Below are 21,084 nucleotides of genomic sequence, written 5' to 3' on the forward strand. Positions count from 1 at the left end.
CAGACAGAATAGGTGATGACAAATTGGAAACCTTTATAGGTTTCTCACTCATTGGGACCACATGCGTCACGACAAACAGGTGTCAATCAGGCAATGCTGGCCTGGTGGAGCTGCACTGACCTTAAATAATGGCACGGCATGAAGAGGCTGCTCACCCATACACACCAGGTCAACACCAATCCCTGCACACAGGAAAGAAATGTTACACACAGTCCTCAGGAACTCAACTTTCCGGAAAAATAAAAGACGGCAAAGATTTGCCAGCCTTGGTCTTACAAATGTTGTTTTGTAATGACAGCGCTGGTACGATTGAAAAATTCACTGTGAGGTCAATGCACTGTAATGGTGCTCTCCACCACATGCTGAACAATCTCAGTCTCAGAGATACACAGTTACATCCCAGGCAACAGCCTGACAGCACCTATTCCCCACACAGAATTCAGTCGCAGAGGCCCCTTGTACGGGGTTGGGCTCAGCCAGGTTTGATTCCACCTCAGGTGACAGTCTGTGTGGACTTTGCGCATTCACCCAGTGTCTATGTGGGTTTCCCCACCACACCTTACCTCCCCCTTCCCTCCACCCCCCCCACCCAGACACACACAGACACACGACACCCCCCACCACAACTTACCGCCCCCCTCCACACACACACGAAAACCCCCACCACACTTTACCCCCCTCCACACAAACACACGACACACCCACAACACCCTCATCACACCTTACTCCCCCAAACACACAACACCCCCCACCACACCTTACCCCCCCCCCACACACACACGACACCCCCACCACACCTTACCCCCCCCACACACACGACACGACACGCCCACCACACCTTACCCCCCCCCACACACACACACACGACACCCCCACCACACCTTACCCCCCCCCCACACACACACGACACCCCCACCACACCTTACCCCCCACACACACACGACACCCCCACCACACCTTACCCCCACACACACACACGACACCCCCACCACACCTTACCCCCCCCCCACACACACACGACACCCCCACCACACCTTACCCCCCCCCACACACACACACGACACCCCCACCACACCTTACCCCCCACCACACACACGACACCCCCACCACACCTTACCCCCCACCACACACACACGACACCCTCACCACACCTTACCCCCCCCCCACACACACGACACCCCCACCACACCTTACCCCCCCCCACACACACACGACACCCTCACCACACCTTACCCCCCCCCCACACACACGACACCCCCACCACACCTTACCCCCCCCCACACACACACGACACCCCCACCACACCTTACCCCCCCCCCACACACACACGACACCCCCCACCACACCTTACCCCCCCCCCACACACACGACACCCCCACCACACCTTACCCCCCCACACACACACGACACCCCCACCACACCTTACCCCCCCCCACACACACACGACACCCTCACCACACCTTACCCCCCCCCCACACACACGACACCCCCACCACACCTTACCCCCCCCCACACACACACGACACCCTCACCACACCTTACCCCCCCCACACACACACGACACCCTCACCACACCTTACCCCCCCCCACACACACACGACACCCCCACCACACCTTACCCCCCCCCCACACACACACGACACCCCCACCACACCTTACCCCCCCCCCCACACACACACGACACCCTCACCACACCTTACCCCCCCCCCACACACACGACACCCCCACCACACCTTACCCCCCCACACACACACACGACACCCCCCACCACACCTTAACCCCCCACACACGACACCCCCACCACACCTTACCCCCCCCACACACACACACGACACCCCCACCACACCTTACCCCCCTCCCCACACACACACGACACCCCCACCACACCTTACCCCCCCCCACACACACACGACACCCTCACCACACCTTACCCCCCCCCACACACACACGACACCCCCACCACACCTTACCCCCCCCCCACACACGACACCCCCACCACACCTTACCCCCCCCACACACACACACACGACACCCCCCACCACACCTTACCCCCCCCCCCACACACACACGACACCCTCACCACACCTTACCCCCCCACACACGACACCCCCACCACACCTTACCCCCCCCACACACACACGACACCCCCACCACACCTTACCCCCCCCCCCACACACACACGACACCCCCACCACACCTTACCCCCCCCCCACACACACACGACACCCTCACCACACCTTACCCCCCCCCACACACACACGACACCCCCACCACACCTTACCCCCCCCCCACACACGACACCCCCCACCACACCTTACCCCCCCCACACACACACACACGACACCCCCACCACACCTTACCCCCCCCCCCACACACACACGACACCCTCACCACACCTTACCCCCCCCCCCACACACGACACCCCCACCACACCTTACCCCCCCCCCCACACACGACACCCCCACCACACCTTACCCCCCCCCCCACACACACGACACCCCCACCACACCTTACCCCCCCCCCACACACACACGACACCCCCACCACACCTTACCCCCCCCCACACACACACGACACCCTCACCACACCTTACCCCCCCACACACGACACCCCCACCACACCTTACCCCCCCCCACACACACACGACACCCCCACCACACCTTACCCCCCCCCCCCACACACACACGACACCCCCACCACACCTTACCCCCCCCCCACACACACACGACACCCCCACCACACCTTACCCCCCCCCACACACACACGACACCCCCACCACACCTTACCCCCCCCCCACACACACACGACACCCCCCACCACACCTTACCCCCCCCCACACACACACGACACCCCCACCACACCTTACCCCCCCCCACACACACACGACACCCTCACCACACCTTACCCCCCCCCACACACACGACACCCCCACCACACCTTACCCCCCCCCACACACACACGACACCCTCACCACACCTTACCCCCCCCCACACACGACACCCCCACCACACCTTACCCCCCCCCACACACACACGACACCCCCACCACACCTTACCCCCCCCCCACACACACACGACACCCTCACCACACCTTACCCCCCCACACACGACACCCCCACCACACCTTACCCCCCCCACACACACGACACCCCCACCACACCTTACCCCCCCCCCCACACACACGACACCCCCACCACACCTTACCCCCCCCCCACACACACACGACACCCCCACCACACCTTACCCCCCCCCCACACACACACGACACCCCCACCACACCTTACCCCCCCCCACACACACGACACCCCCACCACACCTTACCCTCCCCCCACACACACACGACACCCCCACCACACCTTACCCCCCCCCCACACACACACGACACCCCCACCACACCTTACCCCCCCCCCACACACACGACACCCCCACCACACCTTACCCCCCCCCCACACACACGACACCCCCACCACACCTTACCCCCCCCCCACACACGACACCCCCACCACACCTTACCCCCCCCCCCACACACACGACACCCCCACCACACCTTACCCCCCCCCACACACACACGACACCCCCACCACACCTTACCCCCCCCCACACACGACACCCCCACCACACCTTACCCCCCCCCCACACACACACGACACCCCCCACCACACCTTACCCCCCCCCACACACACACACGACACCCCCACCACACCTTACCCCCCCCCACACACACGACACCCCCACCACACCTTACCCCCCCCCACACACGACACCCCCACCACACCTTACCCCCCCCCACACACACACGACACCCCCCACCACACCTTACCCCCCCCCACACACACACACGACACCCCCACCACACCTTACCCCCCCCCACACACACACACGACACCCCCACCACACCTTACCCCCCCCCCACACACACACACGACACCCTCACCACACCTTACCCCCCACCACACACACACGACACCCTCACCACACCTTACCCCCCCCCACACACACACGACACCCCCCACCACACCTTACCCCCCCACACACACACACACACGACACTCCCACCACACCTTACCCCCCCCCCCACACACGACACCCCCCACCACACCTTACCCCCCCACACACACGACACCCTCACCACACCTTAACCCCCCCCCACACACACGACACCCCCACCACACCTTACCCCCCCCCACACACACACGACACCCCCACCACACCTTACCCCCCCCCCCACACACGACACGACACTCCCACCACACCTTACCCCCCCCACACACGACACGACACTCCCACACCTTACCCCCCCCACACACACACACGACACCCTCACCACACCTTACCCCCCCCCACACACACACACGACACCCTCACCACACCTTACCCCCCCCCCACACACACACACGACACCCCCACCACACCTTACCCCCCCACACACACACACGACACCCTCACCACACCTTACCCCCCCCCACACACACACACGACACCCCCACCACACCTTACCCCCCCCCCCACACACACACACGACACCCTCACCACACCTTACCCCCCCACACACGACACCCCCACCACACCTTACCCCCCCCCACACACACGACACCCCCACCACACCTTACCCCCCCCCCACACACACGACACCCTCACCACACCTTACCCCCCCACACACGACACCCCCACCACACCTTACCCCCCCCCCACACACACGACACCCCCACCACACCTTACCCCCCCCCCACACACACACACGACACCCCCACCACACCTTACCCCCCCCCCACACACACACACGACACCCCCACCACACCTTACCCCCCCCCACACACACACGACACCCCCACCACACCTTACCCCCCCCCCCCACACACACACACACGACACCCCCACCACACCTTACCCCCCCCCACACACGACACCCCCACCACACCTTACCCCCCCCCCCCACACACACGACACCCCCACCACACCTTACCCCCCCCCACACACACACACGACACCCCCACCACACCTTACCCCCCCCCCCACACACACACACGACACCCCCACCACACCTTACCCCCCCCCACACACACACGACACCCCCACCACACCTTACCCCCCCCCCCCACACACACACACACGACACCCCCACCACACCTTACCCCCCCCCCACACACGACACCCCCACCACACCTTACCCCCCCCCACACACACACGACACCCCTCACCACACCTTACCCCCCCCACACACACACGACACCCCCACCACACCTTACCCCCCCCCACACACACACGACACCACCACACCTTACCCCCCCCCACACACACACGACACCCCCACCACACCTTACCCCCCCCACACACACACGACACCCCCACCACACCTTACCCCCCCCCCACACACACACGACACCCCCACCACACCTTACCCCCCCCCACACACACACACGACACCCCCACCACACCTTACCCCCCCCCACACACGACACGACACTCCCACCACACCTTACCCCCCCCCCACACACACACGACACCCTCACCACACCTTACCCCCCCCCCACACACACACGACACCCTCACCACACCTTACCCCCCCCCCACACACGACACCCTCACCACACCTTACCCCCCCCCACACACACACACGACACCCCCACCACACCTTACCCCCCCCCCACACACACACACGACACCCTCACCACACCTTACCCCCCCCCCACACACACACACGACACCCCCACCACACCTTACCCCCCCCCCACACACACACACGACACCCCCACCACACCTTACCCCCCCCCCCACACACACACACGACACCCCCACCACACCTTACCCCCCCCACACACGACACGACACTCCCACCACACCTTACCCCCCCCCCACACACACACACGACACCCTCACCACACCTTACCCCCCCCCCCACACACACGACACCCCCACCACACCTTACCCCCCCCCCACACACACACACGACACCCCCACCACACCTTACCCCCCCCCCCACACACACGACACCCCCACCACACCTTACCCCCCCCCCACACACACACACGACACCCCCACCACACCTTACCCCCCCCCACACACACACGACACCCTCACCACACCTTACCCCCCCCCACACACGACACCCCCACCACACCTTACCCCCCACCACACACACACACACGACACCCCCACCACACCTTACCCCCCCCCACACACACACGACACCCCCACCACACCTTACCCCCCCCCCACACACGACACCCCCACCACACCTTACCCCCCCCCACACACACACGACACCCTCACCACACCTTACCCCCCCCCCACACACACACACGACACTCCCACCACACCTTACCCCCCCCACACACACACGACACCCCCACCACACCTTACCCCCCCCCACACACACACGACACCCCCACCACACCTTACCCCCCCCCCACACACACACACGACACCCCCACCACACCTTACCCCCCCCCCACACACACGACACCCCCACCACACCTTACCCCCCCCCCCCCACACACACACGACACCCCCACCACACCTTACCCCCCCCCACACACGACACCCCCCACCACACCTTACCCCCCCCCCACACACACGACACCCCCATCACACCTTACCCCCCCCCCACACACACACACGACACCCCCACCACACCTTACCCCCCCCCACACACGACACCCCCACCACACCTTACCCCCCCCCCACACACACACGACACCCTCACCACACCTTACCCCCCCCCCACACACACACGACACCCCCACCACACCTTACCCCCCCCCACACACACACGACACCCCCACCACACCTTACCCCCCCCCCACACACACACACGACACCCCCACCACACCTTACCCCCCCACACACACACACACACGACACCCCCACCACACCTTACCCCCCCCACACACACACGACACCCCCACCACACCTTACCCCCCCCCACACACACACACGACACCCTCACCACACCTTACCCCCACACACACGACACCCTCACCACACCTTACCCCCCCCCCCACACACACACGACACCCCCACCACACCTTACCCCCCCCACACGACACCCCCACCACACCTTACCCCCCCCCACACGACACCCCCACCACACCTTACCCCCCCACACACACACACGACACCCCCACCACACCTTACCCCCCCCCCCACACACACACGACACCCCCACCACACCTTACCCCCCCCACACACACACGACACCCCCACCACACCTTACCCCCCCCCCACACACACACACGACACCCCCACCACACCTTACCCCCCCCCACACACGACACCCCCACCACACCTTACCCCCCCCCCACACACACACGACACCCTCACCACACCTTACCCCCCCCACACACACACACGACACCCTCACCACACCTTACCCCCCCCCCACACACGACACCCTCACCACACCTTACCCCCCCCACACACGACACCCTCACCACACCTTACCCCACACACACAAACACACGACAACCCCTCCACACCTTACCCCCCACACACTACACCCCCACCACACCTTACCCCCCACACACGACACCCCCCACCACACCTTACCCCCCCACACACAATACCCCCACCACACACGACACCCCTACCACACCTTACCCCCACACACACACGACACCCTCACCACGCACGCTCGCATATGCGACACCCCTACCATACCTTGCGCGCGACACCCCCACCATACCTTACCCCACAAACTCAAAATACTCCCACATCTTGCATATGTGACATGATACCCCCATCAGTCTACACCCATATGCCAAACCCCCAACACACATGTACAGCACTCCCTGTCTCCGACCCGCGTTTACCTCTCACTCCCCCTCCCCATATAGCCACCTTCTGATACCCCACCACAGCTCCATGAGTGTATGACAATCCACCCCCCAATCCCCCCCCCCCCAACACACACATCATTCTCCTGCTCCTCAGATGCTGCCTGACCTGCTGTGCTTTTCCAGCATCACGTTCTGAACACAGGTCATCAAACATGACTGAACAGTGGAACATGGAAGCACATCGATGCCTACCATTGTCGATCATCCGTTGCTTGGTAAGAATCATCAGAAGTCGGTCAACTTCAAATACTCCCACTCCAGGTGTGATAACGACAGACATCTGGCCAGTGCGGTCAAAGTTCCTGTTTATGTAATGCTTGTCAAAGACTAAAGGAGGGAAGGAAAGATTTCCCATGAGCAGTGAAACAAATGAGGGACAAGGCCTACGTTAAATTAACCTGCTTCCATCGTATCGTCACGGGTGGCAGCACGTGGCCCAATCAGTTAACCTTATGGGGTTCCGGGTCCCTGAGACGAGACACAATTCATCAACTCCAACGACTGTCAATCTTTGGCGTTCTGGTACATTCCCCACTGTTTCTTAAATTTTAGGCTCAAGTCGACAGAACTTTGGTCTCTCACAGAATCAAGGGACCCTGGAAGCAGCTTAGTAAATCAAGGTCGGCTTGTGACCAGTTATGATGGCACGGTGTACAACAGACTCAAAAGACTGTATATGTATGGCCCACCCCTGCCCTTATTCCTGATGTTCTGAACATGCTCTCTGTCTGCCAGCTGTGAAGAGCTCGGATTGGGTTACAAGGGTGAGCACGGAACTCTTGGTCTGTGGTTTTATAAAGAATCATAGAATCCCTACAGAGTAGAAGCAGGCTATTTGGCCCATCGATTCCATACCGCCCCTCCGAAGAGCATCCCACCTGGACCTGACCCAAGACACCACCCCCACCTTGGCCGACAAGCTTGCATTCCCCATGGCTATCCCATCTAGCCTGTACATCCCTAGACACTGTGGGCAACTTAGCATGGCCAATCCATCTAACCTGCATATAGAGTCATAGAGATGGACACCATGGAAACAGACCCTTCGGTCCAATTTGTCCATGCTGACCAGATATCGTAACCTAATCTAGTCCCATTTGCCAGCACCCGGCCCATATATCCCTCTCAACCCTTCTTATTCATATACCCATCCAGATGCCTTTTAAATGTTACAATTGTACCAGCCTCCACCACATCCTCTGGCAGCTCATTCTATACACGTACCACCCTCTGCGTGAAAAAGTTGCCCTTGAGGCCCCTTTTATATTTTTCCCCTCTCACCTTAAACCTGGGCCCTCTACTTCTGGTCTCCCCTACCCCAGGGAAAAATCCATGCCTCTCTTGATTTTATAAACCTCTGTAAGGTCACCCCTCAGCCTCCGACGCTCCAGGAAAAACAGCCCCAGCCTGTTCAACCTCTCCGTATAGCTCAAACCGTGGAAATCTGTCTTTGCTTCATATACCACCACAGCAACTGATCACTCTTGTTCCCAGAAGGGCCAATTAAGATTCCATCACATCCAAGATTCACTCATTCCCACACGCTCAACTTAAAGCTGAGCAAGTTCTTTGGGATATTAAAGCAAATCATTGTCACAGATAGATGGTGAACGTATCGGGCATTTATCATCACCTTTCTGTCTTCTCTCCAATTCATATGGAAAACAGCTCTCTGCACATTGGCAATGTCTCATACGAGCTGTGACAGAGCGTGCAGGAGGGTTATTCAACACCAAGTATCAGAGAATATTACAAATTGGACTTACATTTTCTAGTGGAAGACACCAGGCAGTGATGTCAAGTCACTTCAGAGAGCGAGAGAGAGAGAGAGCTAGCGAGAGAGAGAGGGAGAGAGAGAGAGAGCAAGAGAGAAAAGAAAAACTGGTGGCGACCTGACCTGAGGGCCACCATACCTCCAGCGAGGGGCGAGATTGAGAGGCTGGGTCCTTCATAGTAACCTCAGCCGGTGAGGGGAATTGAACACACACAGTCGGCATCACGTCGCTTTGTAAACTGACACAGGGAAACCGATCGGATCAGATTAATGGCTCATTTCTCCCTCATCAGCGGAAGATCAATACAATCAATTTTATGCCACTACTGTGATGGCTGGGTTTCCCTGGTCTGTTGGAGTTGGGGCCCCATTCAGAGAGCCCAGTCCATGCACACACTCACACACACAAATCCATACCATTGAAGGAGAGATTGATGGCCTCCAAATAGTTTCCTTGAGCTGCTGTAGAATTCTGTCCACGTGGAAAACCATCTGAGGAAGGAAACAAAGCATCAGTTTGTAGCATCAGCGAGTAATGGTCCTGGTTAACGTCCAGCCTTTGCTGCTGGTGTTAACATGCAGCAATTGGGCACAAATCCCATTCTCCCTTTGACTGGGATCATGCAAAGGGAGTCTTTAACTGGCCTGCTGCTCAGGAGCGACAAGCTAAAGCTGAAGGGGTTGGAGGTTGCTACCGGTTCCTCAACCTCAGCACTCCTGACTACAGAACTGAGAGCATCGACCACAGCAAGGCCCGTCATCTTGATCGAATTCTCAAGGAGACTGAGCAACTCAGCGTGCATGTACACACCAGCCATGGAGCTCCCAAGTCACAGTGCTCAGAGAGGAAACTCCTCAAACCACACACTAACAATCCTAAACACAGTCAACTGTGTGATCACAACAATGTGGATAGAAAGTGGTTCTTTTGCGCAACTTCCCCACCCCCTTCATGTGTCTCGGTTCCATCCCATGACAGCAGTTCATATGTCAACCTCAATGTCAATCATCAGATGCTTTGCCCACAAGAGGACAATGTTAGTTGTCAGATGGACTCTTGGTTCTGTCAGAGGGTTATGGGTTTAAGCTACCCTGCCTTCAGAGAATCAAAACCACTGAAGACCGATGCGACAGCACAGATCTGAGACAGTGATACATTGCTGGCAGTTCCATCTTTCAAATGAGACTTTAAACAGTATAAAACATCAAAACCTTTACGTTGCAGGGTAGGGGTAAATTTGCCAATACTTATCTGTCAATGTTAAAAATCACACAACACCAGGTTATAGTCCAACAGGTTTAAATGGAAGCACACTAGCTTTCAGAGCGCCGCTCCTTCATCAGGTGATAGACACTACCACCTGATGAAGGAGCGTCACTCCAAAAGCTAGTGCGCTTCCAATCAAACCTGTTGGACTATAAGCTGGTGTTGTGTGATTTTTAACTTTGTACACCCCAGTACAACACCGACCTCTCCGAATCATATCTGTCAATGAGTCATGAAACAGATTATCTTAGCCAAGATATTTGTACCATCTACAGCCACAGGTAAGGTGCTGGAAGACTGTAAGGAGCTGCCTGGGAACTATATACATGTGAGACTGACACTGAGAGTCAGTGGAGGGGAAGTTGTTGGAGGGGATTCTGAAAGATAGGATTTACATGCATTTCCAAAGACCAGGACTGATTAGGGATAGCCGGCATGGCTTAGCTCTTGGGAAATCATTTCTCACAGATTGAGTTTTTTTTCAGGATGTAACCAAAATAGTTTGATGAGGGCAGAGTGGACGTTATCGCCGTGGTCTCTAGTCTGGCTTTTGGCAAGGTTCCACGCGGTAGACTCGTTAGTAAAGTTAGATCACACGGGTTTCAGGGCGAGCTTGCCAACTGGATGCAAAATTGCCTTGACGGTGGGAGACAGAGGGTGGTGGTGGAGCCTGTGAGCCACAAGGATCGCTGCTGGGTCCACTTTTGTCCGGAATTTATCTAAACGACTTGGACGACAATTCAGGAAGCATGGTGAGTAAGTTTGCGGATGACACCAACATTGGTGGCACAGTCGAAAATGAAGAAGGCGGAGAGTAAAAATGGATCTTAATCAATTGAGTCGACGGGTTGAGGAGTGCCAGGTGGGGTTCAATTTGGATAATTAGGAAGCACTGCATTTTGGTAAAACAAACAAAGTCAGGAATTACACAGTTAGTGTTAGGGCTCTGAGGAGTGTTGTCGAATGGATAAACCTAGGGGTTCAGGTACACAGTTCTTTGAAAGCTGATACACAGCTGACTGTGGTGTTTAAGAGGGTGCTTAGCACTCCTGCCGTCATTGCTCAGACGACTTACTACTGGAGTTGGATTCATGTTGAGAATGTTGGTGAGGCCACTTTTGGAGGACTGTGCATAATTCTTGCTACCCTGTTCTTGGAAAGATGTTAAGTGGAGAGCGTTCAGAAAAGATTTACCCAGAATGTTGCCAGGACTGGAGGGGTTTGAGTTCTAAGGAGAATCTGGGATTTTTGTCACTGGAGTGTAGGAGGTTGAGGGGTGACCTTATTGAGAGTTATAAGTTCATGAGGGGGCATGGATAAGGTGAATAGCAAAGGTCTTTTCCCTAGGGTGGGAGAGTTCAAAACTAGAGAGCATTTTTTAAGATGAGGGGGAAAGATTTAAAAAGGGCGTGCGGGACAACTTTTTCAGAGTCAATCGTGTGTGAAATGAGCTGCCAGAGGAAACTTTTAAAAGACACTTGGACGAGTACATGAATAGAAAAGGTTTAGAGGGATATGGGCCAAATGCAGGCAAGTGGGACTAGTTTAGTTTGGAAAACGTGGTCAGCATCAACGATTTGGACCGAAGGGTCTATTTCCATGCTGTATGACTAGACCTGAACATCACCTCATTGCTGTTAGTCGGATCATGCTGTGCATAAATTAGCTGCTACTTACCGTGGGTTCTGGAGGTCTTTGACACTCTAGCTGATTTACAAAGATGCTTGCGGACTTTAGAACATCTCAAAGTAAATCAATCCCAGAATTAATGTTCGTCTAGGTCAGAAAGCCCAAGCTTGCCTGCTTCTGGCTGATCACAGAGTAGTCAGGACAGGCTAGGTGGATGTTTGAACATCCTGCAGAAGAACGTGCAAATTTCCGGACTTCCTCAGGACTCGGAGACGTATCAGTAATGCAAGCGGAGAGAATCCTTAGGGACAGGATTTACGGGCGTTTGGTAAAGCATGGCCTAATTAGGGACAATCAGCATGGCTTGGTGCAGGGTAGGTCACGCCTTACTGACTTGACTGAATTTTTCGAGAAGGTGATCGTTGAGGGTGGAGCAGTGGATTTTGTCGACGTGGACTTTAGTAAGACTTTCAACAAGGTCCCTCATGATAGGCTGAGCCAGAAGATTAGGATGCGTGGGCTCCATGGTGACCTGGCCGTGTGGATTCAGAATTGGCTGCACAGTGGATGGCAGAGGGTCGTTGAGGAAGGCTGCTTTTCAGGCTGGAGGCCTGTGACTAGTGGTGGTCCACAGGGACCTCTGCTGTTTGTGACAATCATCAATGACTTGGGAGAAAACGTAGCTGGGTGGGTTAGTAAGTTCGCAGACGATATTAAAAATTGGTGGAGATGTGGATAGTGTAGGTGTTTGTCAAAGCACACAGGGGCATCTAGATCAACTGCAGTTAAGGGCAGAGAAATGGCAAATGGAGTTTAATCCAGTAAGTGTGAGGTGCTGCATTTTTGTAGACCAGATGGTAAGGAAAAGAATACAGTTAATGCCAGGATTCTGAATGGCATTGATGTCGGGGTATCTTAGGGTTCAAGTCCTTAGCTCCCTGAAAGTGGCCAAGCAAGTCGATCAGGTGGTAAAGATGGCGGATGGCATTCTTGCCTTCATCGGACGGGGAACTGAGTACCAGGGTCAGGATGTCAGGTTGCGGCTTTATAAGGCTTTGTTTAGGCCACATTTAGAGTACTGCGTTCAGTTGCGGTCGCCACATTACAGGGAGGATGTGGAGAGGGCGCAGAAAAGGTTTACAAGGATGCTGTCTGGATCAGAGGGTATGAGGGGCTAGAAAAACACTGGTCGTTTTCTCTGAAGCAGGACAGTCTGTGGGAGAAGTGATAGAAGTCTATAAAAGTACGAGATGCATTGATAGGGTTAATAGCCAGATTCCTTTGCCCCGACCCCCAAATTCAAATGTTTAAAACTAGGGAGAATGCACTTAAGGGTAGAGGCGGAAAGTTCAAAGGAGACACAAAGCAAAGTTTTTTTTAAACACAGGAAGTGGGAGAAGGTTTTTTTAAACACAATCAGGGGTGATAGTGGAGGCAGATGCAACAGGGAAAAAGGGGGGATTTTTAGATCAGAACATGTGTGTGATCTAAGGGATAGGGACCAAGGGCCGCACAAGGAAGTAATTTCATTTGGTGTCACGTTTGGCAGGGCATAAAGGGCCGAAAGGTCTGACCCTGTGCAGTAGTGTAGGTTTTATATATACTGCACAATGGAACAATGTAAAATTCCCCAGCAATACTGCCTTCCCAGTATAAACCTCCCTCAGCAATACCACCTTCCCAGTGTAAACCTCCCTCAGGTAATACTGCCATCCCAGTGTAAAACTCCCTCAGTAATACTGCCACCCCAGTATAAACCTCCCTCAGCAATACTGCCACCCCAGTGTAAACCTCCCTCAGTAATACTGCCATCCCAGTGTAAACCTCCCTCAGTAATACTGCCATCCCAGTATAAACCTCCCTCAGTAATACTGCCATCCCAGTATAAACCTCCCTCAGTAATACTGCCATCCCAGTATAAACCTCCCTCAGTAATACTGCCACCCCAGTATAAACCTCCCTCAGCAATACTGCCACCCCAGTGTAAACCTCCCTCAGTAATACTGCCATCCCAGTGTAAACCTCCCTCAGTAATACTGCCATCCCAGTATAAACCTCCCTCAGTAATACTGCCATCCCAGTATAAACCTCCCTCAGTAATACTGCCACCCCAGTATAAACCTCCCTCAGCAATACTGCCACCCCAGTATAAACCTCCCTCAGCAATACTGCCATCCCAGTATAAACCTCCCTCAGTAATACTGCCACCCCAGTATAAACCTCCCTCAGTAATACTGCCATCCCAGTGTAAACCCCTCTCAGTAATACTGCCATCCCAGTATAAACCTCCCTCAGAAATACTGCCATCCCAGTATAAACCTCCCTCAGTAGTACTGCCATCCCAGTATAAACCTCCCTCAGCAATACTCATCCCAGTGTAAACCTCCCTCAGTAATACTGCCACCCAGTATAAACATTCCTCAGCAATACTGCCACCCCAGTATAAACCTCCCTCAGTAATACTGCCATCCCAGTATAAACCTCCCTCAGGTAATACTGCCATCCCAGTGTAAACCTCCCTCAGTAATACTGCCATCCCAGTATAAACCTCCCTCAGTAATACTGCCACCCCAGTATAAACCTCCCTCAGTAATACTGCCACCCCAGTATAAACCTCCCTCAGTAATACTGCCATCCCAGTGTAAACCTCCCTCAGGTAATACTGCCATCCCAGTGTAAACCTCCCTCAGTAATACTGCCACCCAGTATAACCATTCCTCAGCAATACTGCCACCCCAGTATAAACCTCCCTCAGTAATACTGCCATCCCAGTATAAACCTCCCTCAGGTAATACTGCCATCCCAGTGTAAACCTCCCTCAGTAATACTGCCATCCCAGTATAAACCTCCCTCAGTAATACTGCCACCCCAGTATAAACCTCCCTCAGTAATACTGCCACCCCAGTATAAACCTCCCTCAGTAATACTGCCATCCCAGTGTAAACCTCCCTCAGGTAATACTGCCATCCCAGTGTAAACCTCCCTCAGTAATACTGCCATCCCAGTGTAAACCTATCTAAGCAATACTGCCACCCCAGTATAAACCTCCCTCAGCAATACTGCCATCCCAGTGTTAGCACAGCTTTGATGCCACTGAATTAATAATCCAGTATAGTCTGTGTAAACATTATTAACCCGAACCCAAAAGTTCCTGTGATGTGTAAGTACCTGCTTCCTGCAAACGCACCAGCACAGGATACTGAATGAATAGCTTTTTAATTGTTGTAAGCAGTGACGTCCACTCCTCCCGCCGTTCATTCTGGGCAACAACTCTGGGAAACACAACAGGAAGTGGACAACAAAAGGAACATCATTAAATGGCTTCAGATGTCATTCGCAAACTGAGGTCATTACTACATTTATTTACTGATTTATACAAAAATAACTAAACCCCCTGTGAAAATTAGCAGCAGGATCCAATTAAAAATGTGTCAGAAGCAGTGATTCGCCAGCTAGCAGGACACTCACGTGCACTCCTGTGCTGTCTTCTTGCAGCTCCTGCTTTATCAAACCACACACCCTCCAAGTTAACCAACATTTGTTCAAATCACCTCGCAGTTCAGACGTGACAATGTTAAATGAATGACATTTGACGTAAGGCTGAATGTGCAGCATGAGTCATTGCCCTTCTGCCCCTGCTATCATAGCTCAGAACCACGTGGACTGAGACCACGTGAGCTTTGCTGCTCAAAGTTTGTGTGGAAATAAAACCTTCTCTCAGGAAAAAAAACTAAACCACAAGGTGTCCCAGAAACCCCCAAGATCAGGGGATTGGCATCAATCGGACCAGCAGACCTGACTTCCGAACAACATTCACAACACATGGAGCTACAACACATCACCTATAAAACCAATCACTCCTTCCTGTCCTCCTGGGATAGGACACCATCCTTAAAAGGATGCTCATTTAAAACAGACACCATCGTCTTCTCAGTATCAGTCAAACTCCCTGCCGAGGTCAAAATCAACAATTCCTAGACTCATGTGGGCGGCACGGTGGTTAGCACTGCTGCCTCACAGCGCCAGAGATCCGGGTTCAATTCCCGCCTCAGGTGACTCTCTCTGTGTGGAGTTTGCACATTCTCCCCGTGTCTGCGTGGGTTTCCTCCCACAGTCCAAAAATGTGCAGGTTAGGTGAATTGCCCATGCTAAGTTGCCCGTAGTGTTAGGTGCAGGGGTAAATGTAGGGGAATGGGTGTGGGTGGGTGCGCTTCGGCGGGTCGGTGTGGATTTGTTGGGCCGAAGGGCCTGTTTCCACACTGTAAGTAATCTAATCTAATCTAATCAATCTGAACAGGTCTCCTCTGGCAACAGAAGTGAGATTGAACACACTTTATGATGTGATCTAAAACACTGCACTCAACACTCGGCAGATAGGAATGGAAAATGCTGACTGATGGAAGTCTAATATCACTGTGATAGAAGTCAGCATTGATTCAAAGCTGCCCTTATTAATTACAAGAGAGATTCAACCAATTAGACATAGAAATATTTAAAGATAGTAAATAGGATCAGGTGTGGCCATTCCATATGATCAGTCCAGTGGTTGCAAGAGAAATACTGTGAACAAAAGAGACGACTGCAGTTCCTGCCTTTGATCAATCACACCAAAACATTCAACCACGTGAGCATATGCAATCTACTGAAAAGTGTGTGCCCTCTCGAGCTGCTCAGCGTGGTCAGTGATGGACAGAGAGAATTAGAGAAACTTCCAGCACAGCGGGAGGCCAGTAGGCTTTCCTCCCCACCCTGTGCCCCCTCCCATGTGCTGTACTTTACTTAGACTGTTAATGCTATGACCAGGGAGTGGTTCCATTCCTGGTCTAATCTGACCCTTCAAATCAAACCAATCCCAGACAAAGCCGCAGCAATGTATCTGGTGTCTTTATTTTCAGCCGCTCCACATGGTCCACGAGATTGGCTCCAATCATTTCCAGATACTCCATTGGCCAATCTCTTGTTGGAGCCAGTCAGACCCTCTGTTGCATCCCTCTGGGCTTCAGTTTTCTGTTTCACCCTCATTTGGTCACGTGGCAGCAGTTTTCAGATTTATCTGGATGGCTGGGCCAGGCCTCCAGATCTAACAAGAGACCAGGCCAATAGGCCGAGAAAGGGCCTGAGATAGACAGGCACGAATCTCTGCATGAGTCACATCGAGGCATGCAAACAGAAATCAAGGCAATTACAATGACAGAGAGGGGGAAAAGGAATGACTTACAGCCTCCGCCTCCTCAGACTAGTGCGCCAGGTGTCTGCAAATAAAGCTAACACCTCAAAGGAGCGACTTCCCACTTGGTGTGGGAGTCATGATAGCTGTTCCGTCTATTAGTCAGGCCAGTCTCAGCTGGATGATGACCATCCGAACACAAGGAGTAAACGACAACCGAATGTGTCAAGTGGCTTCCATTGACTTAAAACTCCCGTGGTACGTGGTCATTCAAAGCTCCCAAAGCAGCTGAATCACTGATTATTCCAATCAATTGCCATCTCAGTTACTGATCTCTCTCTGGGACTCTGAACTGAATTTATCTTCAGAGCAACATTATAACGTTAAACCAAAATACAATCAAGGCCAGTTTGTTAAACAGCTCGAGTTGTGACGGTGTTGCTGGAAACGCACAGCAAGTCAGGCAGCATCGGAGAAGCAGGAGAATCGACGTTTCAGAATTCCTCACGAAGGGCTCTGGCCTGAAACGTCGATCTTCCTGCTCCTCAAGTGCTGCCTGATCTGCTGCGCTTTTCCAGAAACACACTCTCTCCCCGCTGATCTCCAGCATCTGCAGACCTCACTGTCACCTGGATAAACAGTTCACACCCACAATAGACAGAAAACAGCAATGTAAAGGATCTGTTGTGGTTCACTCAGATGTTCTGATGTCTGAGTCACTCCTGTTTGGACACCGTTTCTTCCAGTAACTCACGGCCTAAGCTTTCACTCAAGAGGCCACACAGACCTGGACTGCACGACAAAAAGGAAAATCAGAAATAAGACTCACTTATAAAAGTCTTCATAGAACCTGCCCTCATGATCCACCTGAATGGAGGGTCGGTGACTGTCAGGGAACTCGTCTGCAACAAAGAGAGAAACAGCCTGTCAGCACGGCCGTGGGAACAAACAGTGGAGGCAAGACAGAGCACTGGGGCACTGTTAAAAGATGGAAATGTTGTAAAACTGGGCACTCCGACTTAAGCAAACTGTTGTAAAACAGAGTGAGAGTGAGGAAATGCTGTTTAGAATTTATCCAGGACAGGTATCAATCCGATAAAGGAGCAGTTCCTTAGCCAAAGATCCAAGAGCGTGGCAAAATTAAGACAGAGATGCGGAGGAATTTCTTCTCTCAAGATGTTGTAAATCTGTGGAATTCTTTGCTGCACAGGGCTGTTGAGGTGGGGTTATGCGGTATTGTCAAGGCTGAGATAGGCCATTTTAATCCATCAGGGAATCATGGGCTATGTGGAAAAGGCGGGAAAGTGGAGATGAGGATTACCAGATGAGCCATGATCGCACTGAATGGCAGAGCAGGCTTGATGGGCTGAATGGCCTACTTCTACTCCCTATGTCTATGGTCTTCTAGGTAGCTAATGCGACACTGGAGAACTGGCAGAGAAGAACAATCACGATAGTCCTATGTAAAAACAGAAAGCGACGGCAGGTTTAAGTTATAAAAACAGGCTGGAACTTGCTTCACTGGAGAGGGGGAGGTTGAAGGGTGATCTTAGAGGGTTATAAAATTATTGGGGCACAGATAAGGCAGAGGCCTTTTCCCTAAAGTGGGTGAGTTCAAAACTAGGGGGCATATTTGAAGGGGAGAGGAGAAAGATTTTAAAAAGGCATAAGGGCTAACTTTCTTAAAGACACAGAATGTGGCTCGTGTGTGGAATGAACTGCCAGAGGAAGTGGTGGATGAGGGTACAGTTACAACATTTAAAAGACACTTCGATAAGTACATGAATAAGAAATGTTTGTAGGGATATGGGCCAAGCGCAGAGAGGTGGGAATAGTTTAAGTTTGGGAACATGGTCAGTGTGGTCTAGTAGGACCGAAGGGTCTGTTTCCGTGCCCTATGACTCTATGATAATGCTGCTTATCGCCACATTCCCCCCTGCCCTGCTTTCACTCACCAGAGGTCTGGGATCCAATGACAATACAGTACTCAGCCTCTGGTAAGGGGTCATACTGGCTGCAGCCACTGCCTTCCAGTGGTGCTGTTGGCCTCTGACTCACCTGGGAAATGTCCAATGCTGTCCAGTTTAGGGAATGGCACTTACTACAGCAGGCTGTGCCTCAAAGATGTGACACAGTGATCTCCCCGGCTCTCTCGCTGATAGGAAACACCAACCCCACTGCCGTCACCTCTATTACATACCGGGCAGTGTAAGCGAACAGTAAGGTTAGCTAATGGGCCGATAAAACAGCGGTGGAAAACCTACAAACAGCAGCTGGACAAAGTGCTGATGTAATGCAAGATGGGTTTTGTCAAACCATTGTCGTCTGGAGATAACTTAAGAGAAGGGTGTAATGATAAAAACCAGGGTTCCTGACACTGGATAAAATCATCAGGAACGAAGGAAGAGCAGTAGACAGGGAGAGAAAGGAAATGTCTTTATAAAAATCTCAAGATGAATGTGAAGGTTAGGCCTTTTATAGATTACAAAGAATAGCTAGGGGAATGCAGGGGTGAAGGAAGACATCCAATCTGAGAGGGTAAAATTATCAAAGTGGTATTAAATGAAGATTTTGCATCAGTTTTAAATACAGTGTTTGTCAGCACTTGGGTGTATTACAGCAGGGAAACGAAAAACTGTGGAAATACTGGGTTTCAAAATCGCACAGAATTGGAGGTGGGTATTACATTGAGCTGTGATGGCTGCAGGCTGAACTGATGAACAATGTCGGAGAAGAGGCAACAGAAACTCAGACCATTTCTGAAAAATTGTCTTTTTAAATATCCACACGGTGTCATCCAAGTGTGAGAGAGCCAACTTTGCTCAAGAAGGATGTACAGTTGCAATACTTGCTGTGGGCACACTTTTATAATCCATAATTCCAGATATTAATGGGCTGCTGCAATATAATTGCATGAGGTAATCAATGAAGGAGAACAGAAATTTATTAAAGCTACAGTATGACCGAGTCTTTCGCAGAAGTGATTGATTTACAAAAAAAAAACCAAAGAACCGTGGATGCTGGAAATCAGCAACAAAAATCAAAAATTACTGGGAAAACTCAGCAGGTCTGGCAGCGTCTGTGGAGAGAAAGCAGAGTTAACATTTCGGGTCCAGTGACTCTTCTACACAATTGTTCTCAGTATCTGTAAAGGATATTGTTGGGGAAAGGGTTGAATTTTTTTTCCTTTTTGCTGTTTATATAACATTTCTAAGCTGTCTTACAAATAGATAGACTTTTCTTTAAAGTTGTGAAATAAAGTCGTGTTTTTTTTTATTAAAAGGGTATTAGCAATCTGGAGTGAATATGTTCAGTGACAAAACATCACAGTAACCAAACTACAAAAATTAAACCCATGATCTCTCAATTCAGGTATCACTCTGAGGTCCAATGTGTCCAGTGCTACCATAAAC

At 53.0% G+C, this 21,084-nt stretch overlaps 1 protein-coding gene across 1 annotated transcript in view; it reads right to left on the bottom strand.

Annotated features, from left to right (window-relative positions):
* The window catches only part of LOC140487814 (GATOR1 complex protein DEPDC5-like), a 64,014-nt gene that overhangs the window by 8,212 nt on the left and 34,718 nt on the right, over window positions 1-21,084 (bottom strand). Inside the window, exons 11-15 of the mRNA XM_072587096.1 lie at window positions 18,501-18,573; window positions 15,673-15,776; window positions 10,026-10,100; window positions 8,027-8,161; window positions 121-182 (exon numbers count right to left, since the gene is read on the bottom strand). Of these exons, the coding sequence (XP_072443197.1) occupies window positions 121-182; window positions 8,027-8,161; window positions 10,026-10,100; window positions 15,673-15,776; window positions 18,501-18,573 (449 nt within the window). The remainder of the gene's footprint in view (window positions 1-120; window positions 183-8,026; window positions 8,162-10,025; window positions 10,101-15,672; window positions 15,777-18,500; window positions 18,574-21,084) is intronic.

The sequence above is a fragment of the Chiloscyllium punctatum genome, chromosome 17 (genome assembly GCF_047496795.1).
Source record: "Chiloscyllium punctatum isolate Juve2018m chromosome 17, sChiPun1.3, whole genome shotgun sequence".
Lineage (NCBI taxonomy): Eukaryota > Metazoa > Chordata > Chondrichthyes > Orectolobiformes > Hemiscylliidae > Chiloscyllium > Chiloscyllium punctatum.